Source organism: Trifolium pratense, linkage group LG1 (genome assembly GCF_020283565.1).
Source record: "Trifolium pratense cultivar HEN17-A07 linkage group LG1, ARS_RC_1.1, whole genome shotgun sequence".
Lineage (NCBI taxonomy): Eukaryota > Viridiplantae > Streptophyta > Magnoliopsida > Fabales > Fabaceae > Trifolium > Trifolium pratense.
The window spans coordinates 28,609,333-28,634,269 of record NC_060059.1 but is presented as its reverse complement, the minus strand read 5'-3'; the positions used below and the strand labels follow the sequence as shown (position 1 = coordinate 28,634,269).

General features: G+C 31.3%; 3 protein-coding genes across 4 annotated transcripts; 1 reads left to right on the top strand and 2 right to left on the bottom strand.

Annotated features, from left to right (window-relative positions):
* Positions 1-556: 556 nt before the first annotated feature.
* On the bottom strand, positions 557-5,025 carry LOC123909903 (uricase-2 isozyme 2). Its single transcript, XM_045960836.1, has 8 exons — positions 4,737-5,025; positions 3,419-3,511; positions 3,189-3,264; positions 2,672-2,781; positions 2,302-2,393; positions 1,912-2,085; positions 1,687-1,777; positions 557-965 (listed from the first exon to the last, which is right to left on the bottom strand). Exons 1-8 carry the CDS (start codon positions 4,941-4,943, stop codon positions 882-884), a joined length of 927 nt encoding a protein of 308 aa, XP_045816792.1. The 5' UTR covers positions 4,944-5,025; the 3' UTR covers positions 557-881.
* A 4,424-nt stretch (positions 5,026-9,449) lies between these two features.
* On the bottom strand, positions 9,450-17,182 carry LOC123909886 (glycosyltransferase BC10-like). 2 transcript variants are annotated; one of them, XM_045960825.1, is made up of 2 exons: positions 15,998-17,182; positions 9,450-9,783 (listed from the first exon to the last, which is right to left on the bottom strand). In XM_045960825.1, exon 1 carries the CDS (start codon positions 17,040-17,042, stop codon positions 16,008-16,010), a length of 1,035 nt encoding a protein of 344 aa, XP_045816781.1. In that variant the 5' UTR covers positions 17,043-17,182; the 3' UTR covers positions 9,450-9,783; positions 15,998-16,007. The 2 variants fall into 2 exon arrangements, with proteins under 2 accessions (XP_045816781.1, XP_045816774.1); XM_045960818.1 differs by lacking the exon at positions 9,450-9,783 and adding an exon at positions 11,631-11,966 and having other exon boundaries at positions 15,998-17,181.
* Positions 12,113-12,538, top strand: LOC123891761 (two-component response regulator ORR26-like). Its single transcript, XM_045941659.1, has one exon. The coding sequence runs from the start codon at positions 12,113-12,115 to the stop codon at positions 12,536-12,538; it is 426 nt and encodes a 141-aa protein (XP_045797615.1).
* Positions 17,183-24,937: the final 7,755 nt, after the last annotated feature.

Here is a 24,937-nt window from a genome sequence, read left to right as displayed (position 1 = left end):
CTTTCTCCTTGGGCAAACAAACATGTTCCCATTTAATCCAACACAATTTTCTCTCCTCTAGACCACAACCCCAAAAGAAATTCCGCTGAATTCGTTCTAAAGATTTTAAAACGCAGCGTGGAGCCTTATAAAATGAAAAAAAATAAAGGGGAATACTTGCCAAGACTGAATTAATGAGAGATAAGCGGCCGCCAAAAGAAAGATGTCGACTATTCCAAGAATTTAGTCGTTTAGTCAAAGCCTCTACCACTGGTTTCCAAGTTTCCTTCCTCCGCGGATTAGCTCCTACCAGTAAACCCAGAAACTTAAAAGGAATAGCAGCCGTATTACAAGATAAAAACACAGCCCCCGCCTCAAGAAGTCTGGTATCAACATTTACACCAAAACACAGTACTTCAAAAGAAAGACGTGAGGAAATGTTCTCTGCTAGGGTTTCCATCGCTAGCTTTCTATTGCAATTTGACATTTTCATGAGAAAAGAGAAAGGACAAAACTTGAATATAAACAAAAAGAAAATAATTAACTTATGGGCAAGAATCCATATTTCAAGAGATTATTGCATGACCAAAACACAGTACTTCATTAATATCATAAATGTAACTCTTAATTATTTCATTCTCCCTAAGGACATAAGGGATTTATTTGACTTCATTAGAATTTCCCTCATCCAAACTATATAACCCAACAACAGTTTTGATCATTGGTGCAACATGCATCATAACACCATCATATGCAAAGAAAACAAACCAGCATATTCACATTAATATCACATGTTAATTGAAAACAGTGTCTCTCTTTCCATGTTTACTTGTTACATGATCTTAAATTAAGCTGCACCGCCGATTGACCAGAAGGGATGAACTGAGATGTTTTATTAGTTTCTACAACTTTGACCGACTGCGGCTCAAGCTAGCTTCAATTGACCCATGTGGCTCATCCGTTGGTAAAAACACATCGTCATTAAACTGCATAAGAATCAATTTCATTTAACAGATTTATTGATGTCATTGCTAGTATGTATGAAGAAGGTTCTTCGAGTAAACCACCAAATTAGTCTCTGACTCTGTAAAACATTGTTAAATAGGTCCCCTGACTTTATAAATATTTCAAAAAGATCCCTGACTTTATTAAACCGTCAAATTGGTCCCTATGTTTAACCAATTACTATCAATTAAATCCTAGTATTTTACAACTTACTATCAATTTGGTCCTTAAGTTCATCCACTTATTCTCAATTTAGCTCCTAACATATTTTTTGAAGGACTAATATGATAAAATTTAACAGAATCAGGGACCTTTTTGAAATATTCATAAAGTCATGGACCTAATTGAGAGTGTCTTACAGAGTCAGAGAATGATTTGGTGGTGGTTTACTCGAACCTATATTTTCACAGTAACTTTTTTTTTTGACTAAAATTTATCAACTCCAAAAGGATGGTGTGAAGGTAGAAGAACCTATATTTTCTTAGGACATTCAAGACCAAACATTACTATCATATATGATTTTCCACTTAATCTGCTCCTAAAGGAAGATGTCAACTGTACTAAAACTGATTAAAATTAATGCATGAGGTCCTAGGTTCAATCCTCATTGGCTCTGTTGTAAACCAAAAAAAAAAACTGATTTAAAATTGCTTTGTTGAATAGAAGCTATGTCTGGAAGCTTTTCCAGGTAAGAATCAATACCTTTACAATCTGACCATCCTTATTTGAGAGATTGACTGGTAAGAAATGAATATTTGGCATCTTTAGTTGAATAGAAGCTATGTCTGGAAATCTGAAGCATAACATTTGATTATCAGTCGCAACATGATCATAGCATATAGCGTATGCAATAAATTTGTGGAACATAGAGAACAACATGATGTGGCAGTGACACCGAGATAATAGAGAGGTAGGTCAGAGAGAAACCTGTTCAGTGAGGCCTTTGCCATCTGATAGAGAGTGCTTTGAACAGATGGACTATAGACCCCTTCCTTTGGAGAGCCGAAAAAGGTGTCAACCAGAACCCTTTTTATATCCAGGTACCTGTCTGTAAAATAAAGCGGCTTCTGCGGGATGCTATTTACTGATTCATACGAATACCTATAACCACATTCAATTTAGAAGTGTGAATTCTATTTTCCAAGTTAAAGAGAACACATGTGCAATGATTTCATTTATCGGAGTATGTAGTACAAACTTCCATCTTATAATAATTATCGAATAATACGAAAAAATTCTAGAAATTGTTAATGAACTTCCATCATACTTCTTGTTTATTAAAAATTTCTAAGTGGAAGGACCAGAAAAAGAAATTACCTCCATAGTGCAGTTACTTCTGTTGCCAGCATTCTTTCGCGTGTATCAGGAAGTACTGTATACTTGTCTCTTATAAAACCCTCAAAACCAGACTGCTCGCAAATCACAACAAATCCAAAAGAAAATCAACATGTTATTTTATTAGCATACAGCAAAATCTCTGAAACTGTATAGTTTCGTAGTGTGAGAAATGATCTTTTATCAATTAGTAGTTCAGATTTCGTCATGGAGAGCAAAATAAGACAAATGGAGTACTCTTAAACACCAAAAAAATAAGGGAAAAAAAAAGGACGTAATGAGTCGGATGCACAATTAGGAAAACTACATGACGATTAAAAGCACAAGTTCCTATTCTATATTGCACGCTTACTTTGGTTGTCTTCAACACAGACAGTCCTTCAATTCCAGAAGTCAATTGTAGTGCGCCGGACTTTTTCACTATTGCCTCTGTTGTATGCTTCTCAGATCCAAGTTTGAAACCTTAATAAAATCAAACAGTAGTTTATAACTGAAAATTCATAGGACTATCACCTTTGATTGAGCAAAACATGAGTTTTTTTGACAAATGAGTTAAATCTAGTATTGCTGCAGAAAAAGATTATGACAGTGGGAATAACATCACCAATCACTAAATCCAAATCTCATACATATCATTTTTCTAACTAATGGTTAACTCAAATCAAAAGTACCAATATTTTATACAAGTTTGAACAAAAATAGATAACTCAAACTATCACCAAAACATTTCAGATTTTACAAAAAGAAAGAAACTATAGCTGTAACAAATATTAAACGCAATAGCTAACAAAGAACCTCTACACAGAACGCAAGAAATATGTATACCTTCTAAAACAAGCAATATTGAAGTGTATACTAGTTTGACTAACCATGTTCATGAGGTTGACCATCGACACTAACTCGCTCCCATGGTTTCTCCACAATTTTTACAATAGCAGTGGTAACCTGCAAAAAAAAAAAGTTGGAATTTCATTTTGTTTTACAGAGGCGATGATTGTAAAGAAAAATCAAAAATAAAAAACACAGAGCAAGATAACAAAAAATAAGAACAAAAGTATGAAGAATCTCTATATTGCAGAATTCAATTTCAGTTACCAACCTGCCTGTAAAATGATGTAAAATGTTTGGCAAGTAGAATAGCAAAATCCTCGGCCGAAAGTATTTCCGAACATTCCTTTGCTTTTGCATACACCTAATTACAGGTTAATTAAAATTTCAAGACATATATGATGTGACAGTAGATAACATATTCCGTTAGCATGCAGTATTTCCAACCACAGGCAAAAATTTCCTGTAATGTATAAATTCAACTTAACAGAAACATATCCTAGAACAAGAAATTAAAATTTCCTGTAATGTATGATTTAATCTTAAAACTGCACACTTAGTCAACTTTGTCCTAGATACCGTGACAATGTCATATATTACTAGTTTTGTTAAGAGGTGCATTCAATTAAGACTAATTTGACATAAAAAGAAAAATTGTATTTTAAAAATTATGTAAGAATTAAATAACTTATAAGTTCTTTTGATAAACAATTAAGATTTTGTGGTTCAAATTTTAATGAATTTAAATCATAAGAATATTTTGGCCTTGTTTGGATAAACAGCTTAATTTATAACTTAATAGTTTAAGGACTTAACTTATGCATCAAATATTATTTTTATAACAAAAAGATAAAATAAACCTAAAAAAAGTCCATATAAGCTATTTTAGAAAACTTGTGAAAATAAGTTGAAAACAGCTTATGAACAGGTCATAAGTTGTTTTAATACAGTCTCCCAAATAGTCTCACAATATTGATTATATTAGTAGATAAGCTCAAATAAGTCGATCCTAACTGCCCTTATATTATTTCATAATCTCAATCCAATATATTTCTTTTACTCTAATAGCATTAGCATCACAATTCTAGCCCCAAAGGGTAATCTTCGTATAAAAACAATCGGGTACGCATACGGCACCAATCCGAATTCCTTTTTATTTGGTTGATTCGGGATGGTCGATAGACAAAAATGTGCATGTGGTGAAAAAATAGCATAATTTTTTTTTTTGACACATAAAATATTTTAATTTTTTTTATCACATTTTAATTATTACTCTAGCTTTTGATCAAAAATAGTAGAGACGGTGGACAAATTCACTCAAAAAATAATTCTTTTAATAATCTGCATTAATATACTTGTACCTTAAATTTTTTTTAAAAAAATATTTTTTTATGATCCAAGAGAATAAAAAGAACAAAGTTAACAAACCCAGATCCCTGAATTTTAGTATATTTTTCACAATATATAATATAATAAAAAGCTAAGAGATTAAAAATGGAAGTAGAAAAATCCAGAGCATGTGAACAGAGCAATAAAATCTAGAAAAGCTTATGAAAATAAGAAAGATTGAAAAGTGAGTAAGTAGTTACAGTGTTTTTCATGGTATCAGTAGCAACAATATCAGAATTATCATCGCGAAGATATGAGTTGATGCAATCGGAAAGGAGATTGATGCTAACGCGCCACTCAACCACGAAGTGTCTTTGACCGTCTTTGGTTTTCCAGACACGCGCCACTCTTACTCTCTCTTTACCGTGACTCTGTGAGAATTCGAATCCTTCTACTTTCTCGGCCATCGATCTTTTTTCTTTCTTTTTTCTTACTGTTTTCTATGCTTGTAATAGTTCCATCGACATGTTCATTTATAACAAGGCAAAGGTGTCACGATTTCCATTTTAAATATATTTTATTATGAAAATATTTAGACATTAATTGTCATTTATTATTTTTAATTTCCGTGTTTTCTTACTTTCTCTTTTTTTTTCTTTCCTTAAATGGACAATAAAAAAAATTGACAGAATGGACAATAAATTTTTATAGTACTGGTTTTGAGATTTACTTCTGGCGCTCCCAGCATACATGGCCATCCCCTGAAAACCTCATTTTATCTCTTTCGCTACTTAGAAAACGAGTGTGGAAATAGTAAAAACTGGAGGGAAATAGTTCACTTTCTAGAATGCAAAATGCATCAGAGTTCGCTTTCTAGATAGCAAACTCAGTTGAGTTCGCTTTCTAGAATGCAAACTCTTTTTTCATGATTTTTTCTATTTCTAGGGATGGATTTGAGCTTAAAATATTGACACTCGTTACTTAGAGTGTGAAAAATTGCTCGCATTCTAGAAACAACTTATAAGATATTATTTTTAGGCTTAATTAGTCTTTTGGTCTCTTAAAGATATTTTAGGTTTCACAATGGTCCCTTAAAGAAAAAAAGGTCAGGATTTGTCCCTTAAAGACACAGTTGTTTCTCAATTGGTCCTTTCCGTCAATTTTTTACAAAAAACGTTAGTTTTAGTAGACTGAATTGTGGATGTCATTAAATGTAAGTGGTCCACCAAAAACCTTATTAATTTTTAAAATTTTAACCACTGGAATTTTTTATTATATTATATTTGGAGTTAAAATTTAACGGAAATGATTAATATGGCAAAAATATATGTCTTTAAGGGACCAATCCGAGTCTTTTTTTTTCTTTAAGGGATCAATCCGGACATTTTTTCTTTAAAGAATCATTGTAAAACCTAAAATATCTTTAAGAGACCAATAGACTAATTAAGTTTTTTTTTATTAGCGACAACTTATAAATTGACATAAATCGAGATTGACGAGCATAAGATAAGAATGATAGATCATAGATAGATAGGTGTCATTTGGTTTTGTACTTACAGATGACGATGACTATACTATTTGCCAGTTTTACTGTCAATTCTGTGGGCGCCTTGCATTGCATCATCATGGTCCAATAAATTGAGTATTCAATTCGGGTTATGTGCTATTCTGATTCTATCTCAAATTGAAACTTATGGCGAATTTTAACATGAGCGAGTCCTTCAAGTTGTGTATGGTGCATAAGTAGCGATTTATATTATAACAAATATGAATTTTGCAAAATTTATCGTTTGACTGAAAGTTTATATCATATAGAGTATCTATAAAAAATTTGAATTTTTTTGAAAATCATTTAATATATTATTAAGACCAAACAAAATTAACGGTATTCAATAAAAATCCATAAACCGTTAATTTTGATGAGTCTTAATAACATAGCAAATGATTTTCAAAAAATTTCAAATTTTTTATAAATGATCTATATAATATAAACTTTCAATCCAACGATGAATTTTATAAAATTCGTATTCGTTATAATATAAATCACTACTTATGCACCATGTACAACTTGGAGAACACAAAGCCTGAAATTTATATCCCCATTTTTAAATTGCTATTTCTGGTTCTCAAGATTCGTACTTTATTACAATTTTTGTCGCTACTTATTTATTTGACCTCAAAAATGATGATTTGTTTATGTTGAAGTGACTAGGGTGAAAAACTACAATTTTTTTAGTTAAATTAGATTCCGACCCGTGCGTTGCACGGATTTTGTAGAGCGTTAGCGATATGATTTAAATTATTATGATTAAAATTGCAAGTATAAAAATAAAATGAAATCAAAATCAAAATATAAATATAGTGAAATCAAAAGTCTTGTATTAATTAGCGGTTAAAGTTAATTCTCTGCAAAGTGATGCAACATTTAAAACAATATCCCCTCTTGATTGGTGTATATCTCTCATTTGTTTTTTCAAGACCAAGTGGTTGATCAAGTGAGTATCAAACAAAGTTTAGCGCTTTATTTATATCGATAAAGTAGTGAATAATCCCTCTGTCCCAAATTGAGTGACACAGTTGACTATTTATTTGATTGGAAAATTAATATAATTGTTACACATTAATAGCATATTTTATCGTGATATTTGTTTTCAATAATATTGATACCTTAGAAATTAAAGTGCATTTAATTTTTATAGATATGGAGTTCATTAGTTGGGTTTCCAATTATTTTGATGCATTTACTTAGTTTCAAGGCTTAAAAAAAAAAAACTAAAAAAGTATGATACATAGGTATGTGCCTATATGATTTTTTTTGACAATAACAAAATGATATTCATTCATTCAAATTGATAGATTACATGAAATACAACCACATAATCAACATCGCTAAAAACATAAAGGATGAATCTGCGAACAAAACTCACAGCATCCGAGTTAATAGCATACAACGGCAAAATGCCTACAACAAATAATATGATAAAGTTAAAATCACCAAAGTATCCATGCCTCCGGATCTGCAGCGTTGAAGCCCAAATCATTGGTTGAATCTGTAGTTGACTGAAGCCGATCTTTTCAATAGAAATCAAATGAACACCGCACAATACGGGACAACAAAAACGTCGCACAAGACGACGAACAACACAACGCCGCACTCAGACGGCGAAATCACAAAAAAGAAAATACAAAAGAAAAACTTGATCAATGTGAAGATCACTTATTTAAATAAAAAAGAAAATGAAAAACAATTATGAGGGGTGATTTTGGGTCAAAAATTGACCCTAAAACCACCCCTCCTTGATAGATCAAGAAGAAAAAAAAACTAGGTTAAGGTGAGGGCGGCGGCTATGGAAAACAAGGATTATATAAAATTTATTTTGCTGTTTATTAAAAAAATAATTCTAAATTGTAACAATCAAATTAGAGATTTGTTTGAAAAAGAAAAATCAAATTAGACGTTTTTTTTACGTTTGATGTGATGAGAGATAAGAGCATATCTAATGGTGATACTACTTTGAGTATCATACATTACTAACAAGTAGTCTCTACAATGCCATGTAATATTTATGCAACTCATACATATTTTACTCAATGATGATACCACTTTTTGAGTATCATACATTAATGACAAACGGTAATCTTTTGACATATATGGAAGCTATTAAATTGGATTTATATACAAAAATTAAAAATAATGATAACATTAAATTGATGATAAGGTACCGGTATCATCAACTTTGATACCTTCTGTGCCATGTCATAGAACTCCAATGATAAAAAAATTAAGGTACCGTATCATTAGTCTAAGAAATTCTCTTAGATACCCTTATCGGAGATGCTCTAATAGTCACGTAAATAGGCTATTTTTTAGGCAAATAATTAAGATTAAAAATAGAATTGTCTCCTATGTTACCCATACTATATGTGTCTGCCTTTAAATTTTACCTCCACGTGGCATTGCTCTATCAGGCTTTCGCCCATTGCAGAAAATTTCTGTAGCTACCTTCAGTAGGAGTCTGAACCTTGTCTCAGTCCCAATGTGGTTGATCATCCTCTCGGACCAACTAGTGATCATCGCCTTGCTTAAACTATTACCTCACCAACTAGCTAATAAGACGTGAGCTCCTGTTTGGGTGGATTCCTCCTTTCGCTCCTCAGCCTACAAGGTATTAGCGCCCGTTTCCAGCTATTGTCCCCCTCCCAGGGGCACGTTATTAAGCATTACTCACCCGTCCGCAATTGGTAACACCACTTCCCATCTTACTTGCATGTGTTCTATTTACTCTCATTCCAAAATATAAGGCTTTTACAATGTAGTGTATAAAGTTGGTTACTAAAGTCCAATTTCCAACAATTACTCTTTCCAATTTGATTTATAGCGGTTACTAAAGTTTTAACTGAGCTCTTCTTCAACACAAAAATACCAAAGCAAAGTAACAGTATCTGTCTTTCTATCAACTTACTCTATAATGAACCTTATTTGGTGTCTTTTAAAAGATTGAGAATTTTGCTTCAAAAGAACAGTATATATCATTGAGAATTTGATTATAGGTTGGGTATAGCTGTCTTTCTATTTTGCAATATTCCCAAACAGCAACATCTTACCAATGAGCCTGAAATTTCACAGTAAGAGCAACAGCCATAAAAAATCAAAGTAACAATAGTACCATGGATAGTGTACTTTTGGTTTGCCACAAAAACACTGCCACACAATTTTGAGAAAAAAAATTCAACATGTGTTGTTAAAAAAGCACCTTAAGTGTATTTTCAGACACGATAAAAGTTATATTTGTGTTTGAAAGTACACGTCTAAACGGCACAAAAACTTTTTTTTTACACATGCATCCGAAGTGGTTTTAGATTGTGTGAAAAGTACGTCCGCACATTTATTTTATTTTTACTTTTGATTTTCAAGTCAAATTAATTTGTGGGAGACGGATGAAAGGATGGTAACAAAGTAAAGATAACAAAGATGACAAGGGGAAAATAAAATGGCTATTGCCTGTTTTCACTTTTGTTTTGTACATGAGATTCGGTGACCACTACATATAAAATCTATTTCCATCTTAGATTTTCTAAGGATGCAAGTTATGCATACCATTTTACGAAATATATCTTGCACGGAGGCGGCCTCCTTCGGAGACCATCTTTTCCTTTGTGCAATCCACACTAAGACCTACATTCACATTGAAGATAATACTACTAAACTTTACAATTGACGAAACTAGATTTTCTATACACATCAATAAAACACTGGCATTGTGCATCAACAAGAATTTCTCGCTTCCCAATACCAATAAAGACGCCCTGAAAAAGAGTAAAAGAAAACAAAATTACTCGAGAGGAATAGTAAAATGACTTTAGATCTATTGAAGAAGGCACATATCAAGAACTAACATATTTTTTTAAGTTAGGAGATCTAGTGAAGATCTCATTTCCACATAGTGAGCAAGCTACAACTTTCAACAATTTGGCTGTTAAGTGTAGGATCCGAAAATGACCATTCAGCATTCACAAATCATATCCTATATTCAGATGGAACTTGACAATCCAAAGATTTGGCTATATTGTGTAACTCTAACCTCAAACAACCATTGACAAAAAATTACTTGATGAATTTTAAATTATTGTATCAGATTAATTTTGATACATTGTTAGTGTAAAACTTTTTACATTGTCAATCAATCACAAACCACCATTTTTATGACTTCTAGGGTAAATATGATTAAAGTCAAATATGTTTAAAGATCTAACGGTTATGAATATGATTGATTTAACCTATAAAAAGAACCTACACTGTGAGCGCATATCAATTAAATCCTAGTTGTATTGATTCATAAGTTAAAAACGTCTGAAATAGATCTTTCTTTGGCTCTGTGCATATTACTTTGTTTTGTAATTTTAGTGAAACATATGGCTATACCTCAACATACACTATTCAGTTGAATGATTTCAAAAAGCATTTAGAATTTATACATATAAATTATGAAGTTATGATCAAATCAATGACTCACAATAACAGTTGTGAATGTGAACTTTATTAATTAGAAGTGCTGTAAAAGCATCTCATTACTCACAATTTACAATGGAATATGGAAACAAAAAAGTTGGTCTAAATTGTTTTAAGTTATAACCAAATTTGTGCATAGTTAGTGACCTATATGAGACAGGAATAACACGTCCTGTTAGATCAGTGACTATGCTAATACCAAACCTCTTCCTGTTAGATTAGTGACTATGCTAATACCTAACTCATTAGTCATTACTGTGCTCATACCTAACAAATAACAATATCTCTTTTTCTAACTTTTTTGGACAACCGAGGTATTCTCTGCACGCAACTATAGAGACTAATCCTTTGAGGTAACTGAGGTATAATCCTGAAACAAATGGTTAAGGGACTCAGGTAATGGGAGACATATAATAATAGTATATATGTTTTTCCATACTGCTAATACCTAACTCATCACTGAACTCCCATTTCAGTTAACTAACAATATCTCTTTTCCTCTCTTTAGTCAACTCAACAATTTGTGTGTAAAATAAACTTTCCTTAATCCATTATTTTCAACAAACAAAAGCAAAAATAGAAAATGAGTAACGAATTGATTCTTACACCTCTTTCTTTTCCATCAGATCACTCAACACATCCCTCACAATTTCCTTTCAAAGTGTATATACATATGGTCTTGAACAATTACTCTTTGCAGTGTGATTTATAAAGTAGTTACTAAAGTTTTAACTGAGCTCTTCTTCAACACAAAAATACAAAATTGGATCATGTGCAGTCAAATTACATACAATTAGCGATTTAGAACCCTCTGATTAAGATTAAATGATTTAGATCTTAAGACAATTTTCTTATTTTTGTTTAATATAAAATTCTAAATTAAAGTGGTTAGCAAAAGTTAAAAGCAACAGCCACAAAAAATCAAAGCAAAACAACAGTATCATGTATGTACATTTGGTTTGCAACAAAAACAGTGGCACACAATTTTGAAAACAAAAACTATTTTTTTTACAAATGCATCCGAAGTGGTTTTTTAGAGTGTGTGAAAAGTACATCCGCACATTTTTTTATTTTATCTTTACTTTCCATTTTCGAGTCAAATTAATTTTTCAGAGGGGATGAAAGGATGGTAACAAAGTAAAGATAACAAAGGGAAAATAACTTGGAAATTGCCTGTTTTCATTTTGTTTTGTACACGAGATTCGATGACCAGAACATATAAAATCTATTTCCATCTTAGATTTTCTAAGGATAGAAGTTGTGCATACATTTTACTAAATATATCTTGCACGGAGGCGGACTCCTTTGGAGACCATATTTTCCTTTGCGCAATCCACGCTAAAACCTACATTCACATTGAAGAAAATACTACTAAACTTTACAATTGACGAAACTAGATTTTCTATACACATCAATAAAACACTGGCATTGTGCATCAATCAACATGAGTTTCTCGCTTCCCAATACCAATAAAGATGCCCTGAAAAAGTGAAAAGAAAACAAAATTACGAGAGAGAAATAGTTAAATGATTTTAGATCTATTGAAGAAGGCACATATAAACCACCGCTCTATTCCTTTCTAGGGTTTCACTGAACTCACTCTATTACATTATTCCCTTTTTAGCAATGGAGATTGATGACCTTCCATACCAACTTCCAGAGGGTTTAAGAGTCTTTGTGATTGATCATGACACCACTCAACTTCATGTCATTGCGAATATGTGTTTTCAATGCAACTATAGAGTTACCACATGCATTGTGGCTTCTTTTGCCCTACATCTTTTGAGAGAAACAAATGGTCGTTTTTTTGATGTCATACTAATTGAAGCTCAAATGTCGGACATGGATTCGTACCAGTTTTTGCAACGTGTTACACAAGAAATCAAAATTCCAGTCATTATGATGTGTGCTGATAACACAACAAGTGAAAGGATGAATGCTATTGAAAAAGGAGCTTGTGATTATTGGCTAAAGCCTTTGAATGTGAATCATATCAACAATATGTGGCAACAATTCAAAAACATGATCAAATTCAAAGAATATTTTAGGTAAAAACAGGACAAAAACTAATGAAGAGAGATGAAGAAAATGAAACAAAAGAAACAAAAAAGAATCGGGTATCATGACAGTCATCACCCAAAAAATTCTTGAAGTCTTGGTGATGACCGCCATGATACCCGATTCTTCTTTGTTTTTTTTTTTGTTTCACTATCTTCATCTCTCTTCATTAGTTTTTGTCCTGTTTTTAACTCAAAGATTCTTTGAATAATTTGATCATGTTGTTGAATTGTCGCAACATGTTGTCACATGTGTAGATATGATTCACATTCAAACGCTTTAGCCAATAATCACAAGCTCCTTTTTCAATAACCTTCATCTTTGCACTTGTTGTGTCATCAGCACATATTATAATGACCGGAATTTTGATTTCTTGTATGTAACACGTTGCAAAAACTGGTACGAAACCATATCCGGCATTTGAGCTTCAATTAGTATGAAATCAAAACAACGACCCTATGTTTCTTTCAAAAGATGTAGGGCAAACGAAGACAGAGTGCATGTGATAACTGTATAGTTACATTGAAAACACATCTCTGCAATGGCATGAAGTTGAGTGGTGTCATGATCAATCACAAAGACTCCTAAATCATCTGAGAATTTGTAGGGAAGACATCAATCTTCATTGCTAAAAAGGGAAGAATGCAATAGAGTGAGTGAGTTCAGTGAAACCCTAGAAAGGAATAGAGCGGTGGTTTCTATGTTAAGATGAAAATAAAGAAAGAAAAATAAAAAATAAATAAAAAAAAAAAAAAAAAAACCTTTGGATGAAAAAAGAGTGAAAAAAAAAAAGAAACATTTTGGGCTTGCGAAGGATGATGGCAGAACCGAAGCAATGCTGGAACCTTAGTGAATAGTTGTTGTGAACAAGGGTTGTGCAAGACAACCGTGATTTTGTGATGAACAAGACGAGACAAGAACAGAAACAAGAGAGAATTTCTCAAAGGCAGCCTTGATTTGTGATGAACAAACAGAGCCGTTAAGTTTGAGGGAATTATTTTGACGAGTAGCAAAAAAGAGTATCCCAAGCAAACAGAGCCGTTTTAGGGTTTAGTAATGGAAACAAAAAAGTTGGTCTAATTTGTTCTAGGTTATAACCAAATTTGTGCATAGTTAGTGGCCTCCTATATGAGACAGGAATAACACGTCTTTCTTCTTATATTTTACTAAGAAAGTGAATTATATAACTTTATTACACAAGAGACAAATCACAAATCATATGGAAGACAACAAGCCAAAAGAATCTGACTATGTTTCATACAAACATTTGTTTCCTAATAAGTTATTTTTGTATGTCAAAGTTTCATTTAGTGTTTTTTATTTTGATTGTTGAACCAAAGCTCTTCCTGTTAGATCAATGATTATGCTAATACCTAATAATATCTCTTTCTCACTGTTTTCGATAAACCGAGGTATTCTCCCCGTGTAACTAATCCCTCGAGGTAACTGACCATTTAAGGGGTTGTCCTCTCTCAACAAATGTTTTTCCATATGCACACCGGTCAGAAGTCGAATCCTGGACCAAATGGTTAAGGGATAATGGGAGACTTATAATAGTATATGTTTTTCCATACTGCTAATACCTAACTCATTACTGAACTCCCATTTCAATTAACTAACAATATATCTTTTTCTCTCTTTAGTCAACTCAACAATTTGTGAGTAAAATAAAATAAAGTTTCCTTAATCCATTATTTTCAACAAACAAAAGCAAAAATAGAAAATGAGTAACAAATTGGTTATTATATTACAGAAACCAACTACTCTCAAAATTAATTGAAGGGTGGATCAATCTCAAAAGTGAATTTATGTGTGTAAAGTAAACCACAGTTTTTCAAATTCAAATGTCTTATAATTACTTCTCTTACGAACAATATTGATTTTTTCATAATTCATACCCTGATTCTTTTATTTTTCTTTCTTTTCCATCAGATCACTCAACACATTTCTCACACTTTTTTTCTCTATTATTTTTCCATCTCTCTCTCTCTTTCCTTTCAAAGTGTATATACTTATGAGAGAGTGAAAAAAAATCGTTTTGGTTCACACAATTTTAACAGATTAACAAGTATAATTTTGCACACAACTCTTTGATGCATATTTGGAATCACAATGAGTTCAAACAAATCATGTGGCAGCGTCATCCTATGTTTGGTATAATAGTGGGTTATCGTGATTCTGACATACTCACCGAGACCATGATACCAAACATACACTTAGTTGAATTTGTATAGTTTATGCCAATATCACAGTGGCACACCGTGATTCTGTCAAACTTATTGTCAATTCAAGTAACCCAAAATAACTCACTACTTTATCTAACTCAAATATCCAACATTAATCACCCTAAAGTACTAGTATGAACAGTGCCAACTCATGAAGTGCAGCTATCAGTAGTGGTGTTGGCTCCACTACAGTAAAGTACAACCAAACAAATTAGAAGGTGATAGAGCAGGTTATGTAACAAAATTAGAATAAAAGAAGGACACGGAATCTTGACAGCCTGTAACCTCTATATCAACCACACAAAGAGTCCAACATAGACTAAAAGCCATACTTTGTTGTCACTAAATTATTTCAGTTTAGGGGCTGAATTAAATGGTTTAAACTTAAGATACTACAGATTACATTATTCAAAGTCTCTACTCTCTTTGTTTGGTAGTTCTTAAACTACAAGCCTTTTTCTAAAAATGGATTTTCCATTGTTACTGTGTGATGTGTTAACTGCATGACACAGTTACATATTTTAGTCGGTTTGATCCAGATTTTGCAATGTAGTTTAAGTTCGTATGAGCATAATTGTCCTACTTTAATCCAATAACAGAGATTCTCTGAGTTGCACTAAGTAGAGATTTCCTACTGCACGCAACTGTGTGATTCTACTAGTGCATCGAATCGGGTTTGGATTTCACACGGTTACTGAGTGGACGCAGTAATTGATATTGAATAACTGAATTTGAATATTGCATTAAACAGTTAAATCTGACTTCTTAATCTTAAATAGGAGCCGTTTGATCAGAAATCTATGACCGATATCACCTACTACCTGAAGCAGGTACAACATACATCTTTTGGGTCCCATGGACTATGGGTCCATTTTATCCAAAGGGATTGTCCAACATTAAGGAGAGGTAGTCATGCTCTATCTCTCTTTAGTGACTAGTGACCATTCTCTCTCATACACAAACTTATTTTAATCACTATTATCTCTCATCTAATCACTAAGTCCCACACTTCAAAAGTCAGACAATCCAGATCCATTTGTTTCCTTTATTCCTATCAGGTTTAAACAAAGTTCAAATGACCCCTAATCAATTCAGATTATTTATGCAATTATAAAACACCAAAAATAATAACACTCAAATTTAAACACTGAAGTTAAAAAAACCAGAAATATGATAGTACTGTACTTTTTAACAAAAAAAATGTTGTCAAAGTGTGCATTGTACTAACCAAGCAAGCTTCAATCCCGGAAAATGACATCATCAGCTATATCCATCAACGGCGCAAGAGATTCCGGCGAGAATTTCCTCGCAAATAGATAAGAATAACTTGAATTTGATACCCTCAACTGTCGAACAAGCTCCGGTGAAACCTCCTCTGGAGTATAAAGATGTGGATGTCCATCCCAACAACCAGTCCAATTAACTCTTGTCAGTGTAAAACCAGTACACCCATTTGGATCTTCCATTGACAAAAGGGTAGGAAAATAATGCTCCTCTGGATAACAAGAATACACATTTACACAAGGCAACCTGAACTTCTTCCAAAGCTTTTTATCTCTCACCACAACCATTGCATGTTTCCGATTCAAGATAAAAAACTGCGAACCAACTCGAAAATCCTCAAATCGAACCTCCGGCAACATTATATTCTCTCCGCGAGCATTATACCGTTCATTGAGATTCTGATCATCGGCCAGAATCTCAATGAAACTAGGGTATAAAAAGTTACCGTCGTTAGCAGTAAAACTAGCCAACGACAGTAACTGATTCTTAAAAAGATATTTATAAACGAATCGAAACGACAATAGCGGAACACAGTGTTGTGAGACTAAAGCAAAGTATTGGTTAAGTGGGTCATCTAAAAGAGCAGATGCTATTAAACGGCGCGTGGCCGAAATAAGTGATGGAGAAGCGCGTTGGGTTAATTTGGAAGGAATAAAACGGTTATGAAAAACGCCGCCAGGTGAGACGACGGAGGAAGTGGGGTCGGCATGGATGTAAATATTGAAGAGATGATTGTTACCAGTAAAGAATTTTTCCCATAAAGGAGCGAAGGTAAGGTTAGTGTTAGTGAGAAAAAGGAAAGCGATTTTAGGTTTAGTGGATAAGTGATTGGTGGTGTGGGCGGTGGTTGTGGTGGTGGTGGTGGCGCGGTGGAAGAGAGAGAGGTCGTCGGAGTCAGGAGAGAATTGAGGGAGGAGATGTTGGGTGAAGAAGAAAACGAAAGGGAGAGAGAGAATGAGAGCTAAGGAAACAAGAATTGGTGATGACATTGGTGTTTTTGGTTTGGTGGGTTTTGGAGCGGTTTCAGTTTAAGATGATGAAAAAAGGTTTGGGATGAAAGGGAAAAAGAGAAACAATGTTATGAATGTGTGGTGGAGTGTTGGATTTTATTATATTTTTTTCTTTTTTGACAAGAATTGTTGGATTGTTTTATAAAGTTTATTTATTCGTGTGCTTTTTTTAATGTTCGGTTTTGTTGTTTGTGTTGTTTTATTTTTTATTTTTTATCTTCTGATGGAATTTTATTAGGATTATTAAATTTGATGGAAGCTTGAGCGGATAATCTAGAAAATATTTTTTTATATAATCTTGAGGATGATTTATTTATTTTTGTTACAAACATTTTCATCTTTAAGAAGCCAAATTTACTCTTCTTGACCATCAATAATTTTAGGGGTGTCAAAAAAATTCATTTATCCATTATCCATCCAATTCATTCACTGATGGATCCATCCAATCCATCCATTAGTAAAAAATTTGTTAATTGATTGGATTGGATTCATCCACTTTACTTTTAAAATTCAGTGGATCATTAATTATATTAATTTTGAATCCAATCGATAAACAAAAATTATAAAATAAAACGATAAGTTAAGTCTTTTTAAAATAAAATCCAATGGATCATTAATTATATTAATTATTCAATTTATAAAATAAAACAATAAGTTAAGTCTTTTTTAAAAAAACTATAAAATAAAACATGATGCATTTCTTTTTTTCCCATTGTTCAAACCCAAAAGTGGACATAGCAACAAAGTAAAAAAAAAAAAAAAAAGTGAACAGCAATCTCAGTAATGAAGTTATCAACTCTACATCATTACATGGAGAAGATAGCAACAACAAAAACTTAACAAAACAAAGGAATGGTTATTTTCAAAAACTTAACTAAAAAATATACAATGGCAGTAGTTATGAGATAAGCAATAGATGTATAATAACTTTCTATTTTTCATCTCCCTATGACACAAAGGAATGGTTTACCACCACAAATTACATATAACTTATTAGGTTGTTATTGTTACTACTAAAACATTATTATTATTTTTTTATAAGCAACTAAAACAGTTTTTGATAACCCTATAAAAAAATAACTACAAAGAGGAAGTTTTTGTTTTATGATTTACTTGGGTTGTATTAACGGTAGGTTTGAATAAGTTTCCTTAAAAAAAGTAACTACACCATTTATTTTGTATTAATAGTTTTTTAAAAAAAACTATAACTTGTAAAGGGTAAAATTGGGATAATGATATCACCAAAAAAAAAAAAAAATTGGGATAATGAAAATTTTATACCAAAGTCATGTATCATCTTTATATCATGTAAAGAGGTAAAATTGGGATGATGAAAAAATCATATCAAAGTCATGTATTTTCTTTATATTATGTATGCATAGATATAAGATTATGTATAGATATAAATACAGATTATCAGAAGTGCTAGCAACACATTCTTTAACAAACACACTCTCATTTATTGGTTAAAATTTATATGGGTCCCATAAAAATTATATGGGTCCACATTTTTTTATGGGACTCATGTGAATTTCAACCAATAAAAGAGAGTGTGTTGGAGTGTGTTTGTTAAAGAGTGTGTTGCTAGCATTATTCTATAGATTATTAATAGTTAATAGTATTTTTTTATGAAAAATATTGTTTATGTTTTTTTTTTTTTTGAAATTGTTATGTTTTTATTTATATATTCATAATTTTATGCGTATTCATCTTATGTTATCTATAATTCTTTTTAGTGACTATTTTATTCTCGTTTTTTTTTAATAGATTCTTGAGTTTATTGTAATAATCTGTTTTGTTGCTATTTTTATGAGTATAGATTGTTCTATTTTGTTTTAATCTATAATATGTTTTGTTTCTATTTTTAAGATATCATCTTTTTTTTTGTATTTATCTTATATCTTATTTTTATTTTTATTTTAGTAAAATTAAAGTAATAAGAATAAATTAGTAACTTTGGTGATAATCGATTTTAATATATCAGTAATAGATTTTGAATAGGATTTGAAGAAAAAGACAAGAGCATCTAGGATACTATTTTATTTCTAAAAAAAAAAAAATCTAGGATACTATTTTTTTATATCATTTTTTTTTTTTTGAATTAAGAATAGTATAACTCAAAATCATGATTCTATTTATTTAGTTTGTACAACTAAAAGATTATTCCGATAACCTAAAAGAAGATAAAATAATCATGGTTCTATTTTTATTTTTTTTGGAAAATTGTATTCGATCCTAAGACCGACAAATCTGAAGGGACCAATCTCACCATCCATTTGCGGGCTTCATTTAAAGCTAGAGGTTTTATTTTTGCTCTAAGACTATCAACAATGGTTAAAAGTTTAAACCTCAATTTTTTCACTTCCCAATACTCCACATCATTTTGTCTCTATGCCACATAACAATTAAACAATTGTTCAACTTTTACTCCTACAATGGTTTAGTTTAAACCAAATACTCTCTCTTCCAACTCACTTTCATATACCCCACATTCTTTATTATCTTTATATATTTAATATTTAAAATTATTATTCTTCCTTAATTTATCAACTAAATATGACAATAATTTTTTATTATTATTAACTCAATTAAGATAATAAAAAACAACTCAACTATAGTAAAAACTAGAGAAAGAAGTATAAAAATGAGTTTTTTTTTATGTTGAAAGTATATCAAATCATATCTCTATTTATAGAGTTTTTAAAATTATGAATTTTGGTATTAAAAAAAAAAAAATTGAAAAAAATATGTTATGCAATAATTGCCCTGAAAGTATTAGAATAAATAAAAATATACACAACCAATCAAAATATTACACATATATATATACATTTAAAAAAATAAAACGAAAAAACAAGAATCACCTACCTCTTGAGCAAGTGAACCACACTTGTTGGAGGTGGCCTCACAGCTTTCGCCACGTATCCATTCCACTCCCCCACCTTTTCACTTTCCCACTCTCTCACTTTCCCTCTTTCTCACCTTTTCTCTCCATTCAACCGAGTTGAATTTTTTCATCCTCTCTCCCCTCCAACTCATTCAACCATAGTATTAATACACACCAATGCATGCAATCAACTTTTATTTTGGAGTTTAATACCCACCATTGTAACTAGTCTAAGTTCTTAAAAGGGAATACTCCAAGAACTCAAGTCAACACCTAGACCAACTCAAGTGGGTTAGATTGTATTAAGAATTATCTACAAAAACCAATATTATTTTTTTGATAAGCCGACAAAAACCAATATGAATATACTCTGGTGTTAGAAATTTTACTCTTGTCCATGTGAACTTAACTCAGTTGGTATGAGCATCACATATATTATGTTGGAGTCAGGGTTCGAACCCGAGACACTTCACTTATTCACTTTTTTTTTTGGTTTACAACGAAGTAGATGATCGAATCCAGGACCTCATGCATATTACTCAAACCCCTCACCACTAGACCAAACATTTTAAAATAAAATTTCTAGCTACCAGACTATTAGACTAAAAAAAATGAAATTTTACACTTTTAAAGTGAATAAATAGGATGGTAGAGATTAAATTTTGATCGTTGTATATATAACGTAATGCCCTTGTCAACTAAACTTTTCTTTTTTTTAATATAATTTTAGTTTTTTTTAGTTTATGTACTGTTTTTTATCCTTATTTTGAGGGGCTTAAATTAAAAATTCTATATTTTACAAGATTTGATATTTGTTTTTTATTTTATTTTATAATTACAAGATTTGATATTACTAATAAATTTGTACAAAAGTTTATTAGTAGGAGTGAAAGCTTATGATATTCTGCATTGTAAAATTGAATTTTTTTTATTTTTTTGCTAAGAAAAATTTAAGGCGAGAGGTTTAAGATAGGGAATACTTTATGGCTCTTAAAATACTTACAAATATAATTACATTTACCTCCCCCTAAGAATGTTAGTGGGGCTCCAGACTCGAATTTAGGATTTCCCGATCTAAAACCTGTCTTTATATCACTGGACTAAACTCTTGAAACTCTTGAAGTTATTATCGTGGTTTTTTAATTGGTGGTAATGTATGAAGTTTGGGATTTTTTTTTTTACCCTAACAATTGTCAATCTACCCCAACATTAATTTTGAATGGACGAATTTACCCTCATATATAAACTAAAACCCTGAAGAAAAAAATTTGGTTACCGGAACACTTTGGAAAAAAGTGTTCTGATATGTAAATTTTTTTTTTTGTTACCGGAACACTTTGGAAAAAAGTGTTCAGGTATATAAAATTTTTCTAATTTTTTTTTACCTGAACACTTTGAAAAAAAGTGTGTAGGTATGTAAAATTTTTCCAAATTTATTTTGTTACCTACACACTTTGGAAAAAAGTGTTCAGGTATGTACAATTTTTCTAATTTTTTTTTGTTACCTAAACACTTTGAAAAAAAGTGTATAGGTATGTAAAATTTTTCCAAATTTATTTTGTTACCTACACACTTTGGAAAAAAAGTGTTCAGGTATGTAAAATTTTTCTAATTTTTTTTTGTTACCTGAACACTTTGAAAAAAAAAAGTGTGTAGGTATGTAAAAAAAAATTACTTTTTTCAAAAGTAATAGGTATGTAAAAGTTTTCAAATTTATTTTGTTACCTATTACTTTGGAAAAATTAATTTTTTTTTTACATACCTGCACTTTTTTTTTCAAAGTGTTTAGGTAACAAAAAAAATTAGAAAGATTTTACATACCTGAACACTTTTTTTCCAAGTGTGTAGGTAACAAAATAAATTTAGAAAAATTTTACATACCTACACACTTTTTTTCAAAGTACTCAGGTAACAAAAAAAAATTAGAAAAATTTTACATACCTGGACATTTTTTTCCAAAGTGCGTAGGTAACAAAATAAATTTGGAAAAATTTTACATACCTATACACTTTTTTCAAAGTGTTCAGGTAAAAAAAATAGAAAATTTTTATATACCTGAACACTTTTTTCCAAAGTGTTCCGGTAACCAAAAAAAAATTTACATATCAGAACACTTTTTTCCAAAGTGTTCCGGTAACCAAATTTTTTTCTTCAGGGTTTTAGTTTATATATTAGGGTAAATTCGTCCATTCAAAATTAATATTGGGATAGATTGACAATTGTTGGGGTAGAAAAACAAATTCTGAAGTTTGTCTTTTCGGAAATCTTTAATTGGTCGCATTAAGAATCATTTGACGAGTTGAAGATTTTGGGTTTCTTTTTTTCAAAGTTTCCACATGTATTGTTTTCTCAGCATGTAATGTTTTCTCAATTGAATTTCTTTTTAATTATTTATTTTTTGTGGGGATGGGGAGTCGGATAAAGTGCATTAGATTCATTGGGATGAATTTTGCTCAGGAGTAAGGAAGTTTGGTAGTGAAGCATGTTAAGGAATTTAATTTAGCATTATTAAAAGAGTTGTGGTGGAAACTTAGAAGGGGTTCTTAGTTTGCGGTTTAAGGTGCTAACACATATAAGTATGGGGTGATGAGGGAGAATAATTTTGGTTTGGTGGAAGAATTTGAATTCTATTCAGAGAGAAGTTGTGGCAACAAGTGTGATTTTGTGTTTCAAAAGATAGCTTTAATGTCATTTAGCTTGCTTTAATTTGGATGATTTGGAAAACTCGTAACAATAAAGTTTTTGGTAATAAGGAGATTTCAGTTGATGAGATCGTTGACCAAATTAAGATGCACTCTAAGATTAAATTTATGTAATTATTTGACCAAATTGAGTGTCCTACACGTTTAATATAAGATTACATTTAGTAATTACTAGTGTTAGAATTTTCGATTATATTCTTGTGTTTGCTTCTTTAATTTTGACTAGAGATATTTCCTATGCAATTTTTCTTAATGGATTTAGTTTTTTTTAACCTATTTTATTTTTGGATGGGTTCAGACCCAACTCATTGCGTTTGGAACAGGATGAATTGCAAGACTGGCTCGGGTCTTCCTATACACCATTGATAAAATATGAGCAAATTCATATTTTTAGGTTCATTGCATTATTAATGAATTTGGTCTATAATATAAACAGATACATTAATTATACATTAAAAAGATGAATTTTGTTTATATTTTATATGAAAATATTATTTTACTAATTTTGTTATGTGTCACGTTTATTAGGGGGAAATTTGGTCCAAAGAAAACGATTATTTTGGGGAAGAGAATAATTTTGGCGAGAGAGTGTAGACAGTATGATTATTTTCTTGGATTGCTTTTTGCTTTACATTATTTGATCGATGAGAGAAGTAGAATGGAAGGAAACAGTGTGTCACGATAAGGAAAAGTGCTTTATTTCTTAAGCATGAATGAAAGAATATGACTAGAAGGGAAAGTTGATGAGGATGGTATTGGTGAGAAATAGCCAAGTGGGTAGTGGGGACCGATGGTGGCATTTAACATTTTAACATCATAATCCGATTTCATATTCACCACCTTTAGCATATGGTTTAACTTAGGCTTAATTAGTCTATCGGTTCCTTAAAAATATTTTGGGTTTCACAATGATCCCTTAAAGAAAAAAAGATCTGGATTGGTCCCTTAAAGAAAAAAATGTCCGGATTGATCCCTTAAAGACGTATATGTTTGTTATATTGGTCATTTCCGTTAAATTTTAACTCCAAATATAACAAAAAATTTCAATGGTTAAAATTTTAAAAATTAATAAGGTTTTTGGTGTACCACTTATACTTAAGACATCCACAATTCAGTCAACTAAAACTAACGTTTTTTGTAAAAAATTGACGGAAATGACCAATTTGAAAAACATATGTGTCTTTAAGGGACCAATCCGGACCTTTTTTTTTAAGGGACCACTATAAAACCTAAAATGTCTTTAAGGAATCAATAAACTGATTAAGCCTTTAACTTAAAAGTGAGTATCTTATTAGAAATCCGACTCATACACTTGTGCTATTAATTTTTTAATAGCTATATATATTGTCATTTTATTTATCTAACAAAATAAAACAAAAATAGAGTGATTATCGAATTCAATCTCTCACAATTTTTTTACAATCCAACTAAATCTCTGACAAAAATAAAATTTAATCTCTAATCAACTCAGAATTTCATAAAAAAACACTCAGAATTTGTAAAACATAACACTCGGCCCTAAATAGCCCTTACTAATGAAATAAAAAAAAAATGGCTTAAATGCAGTTTTGCCCCCCCGTTTTGATTAAATCGGAATTTTACCCCCCCTGTTTTAAAACGCGGAATTTTACCCCCCCTGTTTTATAATATTTTGGATTTTGCCCCCCCTAAAATTCTGCTTTCAAGCCACAACTTCAAAGCTTCGCACACAACTCAATTTGAATCAATAATTCACCAAAAAGATATCGAAATTACCGTAATCGAGTTATCTTTCCACAGAATCAAACCCCAGTAAATTTGGAGTTACAAAGAGGGATTAATTACCGTTTTAGTGAAGGTATGTCCCCCAAATATTCTGCACAAAATCTACTTTCGAGTCACAACTTCAAATCTTCGCACAGAATTCCATTTGGATCCATAATTCACCAAACTGGAACCGAAATGACCGAAATCGAGTTAGTTTTCCACAGAATCAAACTCCACAAAATTTGGAGTTATAGAGAGAGATTAATTATCATTTTAGTGAAGGTCTGTCCAAATCAATTAATGTATGGAACTACTACTGGTATTTTTGTCATGTCTCTCACCCTGTAGCTCATTTTTCAATAGTATTTACACTTCCGTAAAACTAACGAAATTACCCTTGTTGTCATTTAAATTTCGTCAAATTTGGAGTTACGATGTGTTTGGTAGACGATGTTGAATTTAAAGGTCATAAGTAGATTTCTGCAAAATTAGTAATCAGACAGACCTTCACTAAAACTATAATTAATCTCTCTTTGTAA

What these genes read in the sequence shown, in the direction of transcription:
- LOC123909886 (XM_045960825.1), bottom strand. Translation starts at nt 17,042, where the DNA reads ATGTCATCACCAATTCTTGTTTCCTTAGCTCTCATTCTCTCTCTCCCT.
- LOC123891761 (XM_045941659.1), top strand. Translation starts at nt 12,113, where the DNA reads ATGGAGATTGATGACCTTCCATACCAACTTCCAGAGGGTTTAAGAGTC.
- LOC123909903 (XM_045960836.1), bottom strand. Translation starts at nt 4,943, where the DNA reads ATGGCCGAGAAAGTAGAAGGATTCGAATTCTCACAGAGTCACGGTAAA. An exon ending in GCAAAGGCCTCACTGAACAG is followed by an intron (nt 1,778 to 1,911) that starts GTTTCTCTCTGA and finishes GTTATGCTTCAG; the next exon opens with ATTTCCAGACATAGCTTCTA. An exon ending in AGGATGGTCAGATTGTAAAG is followed by an intron (nt 966 to 1,686) that starts GTATTGATTCTT and finishes ATTCTTATGCAG; the next exon opens with TTTAATGACGATGTGTTTTT.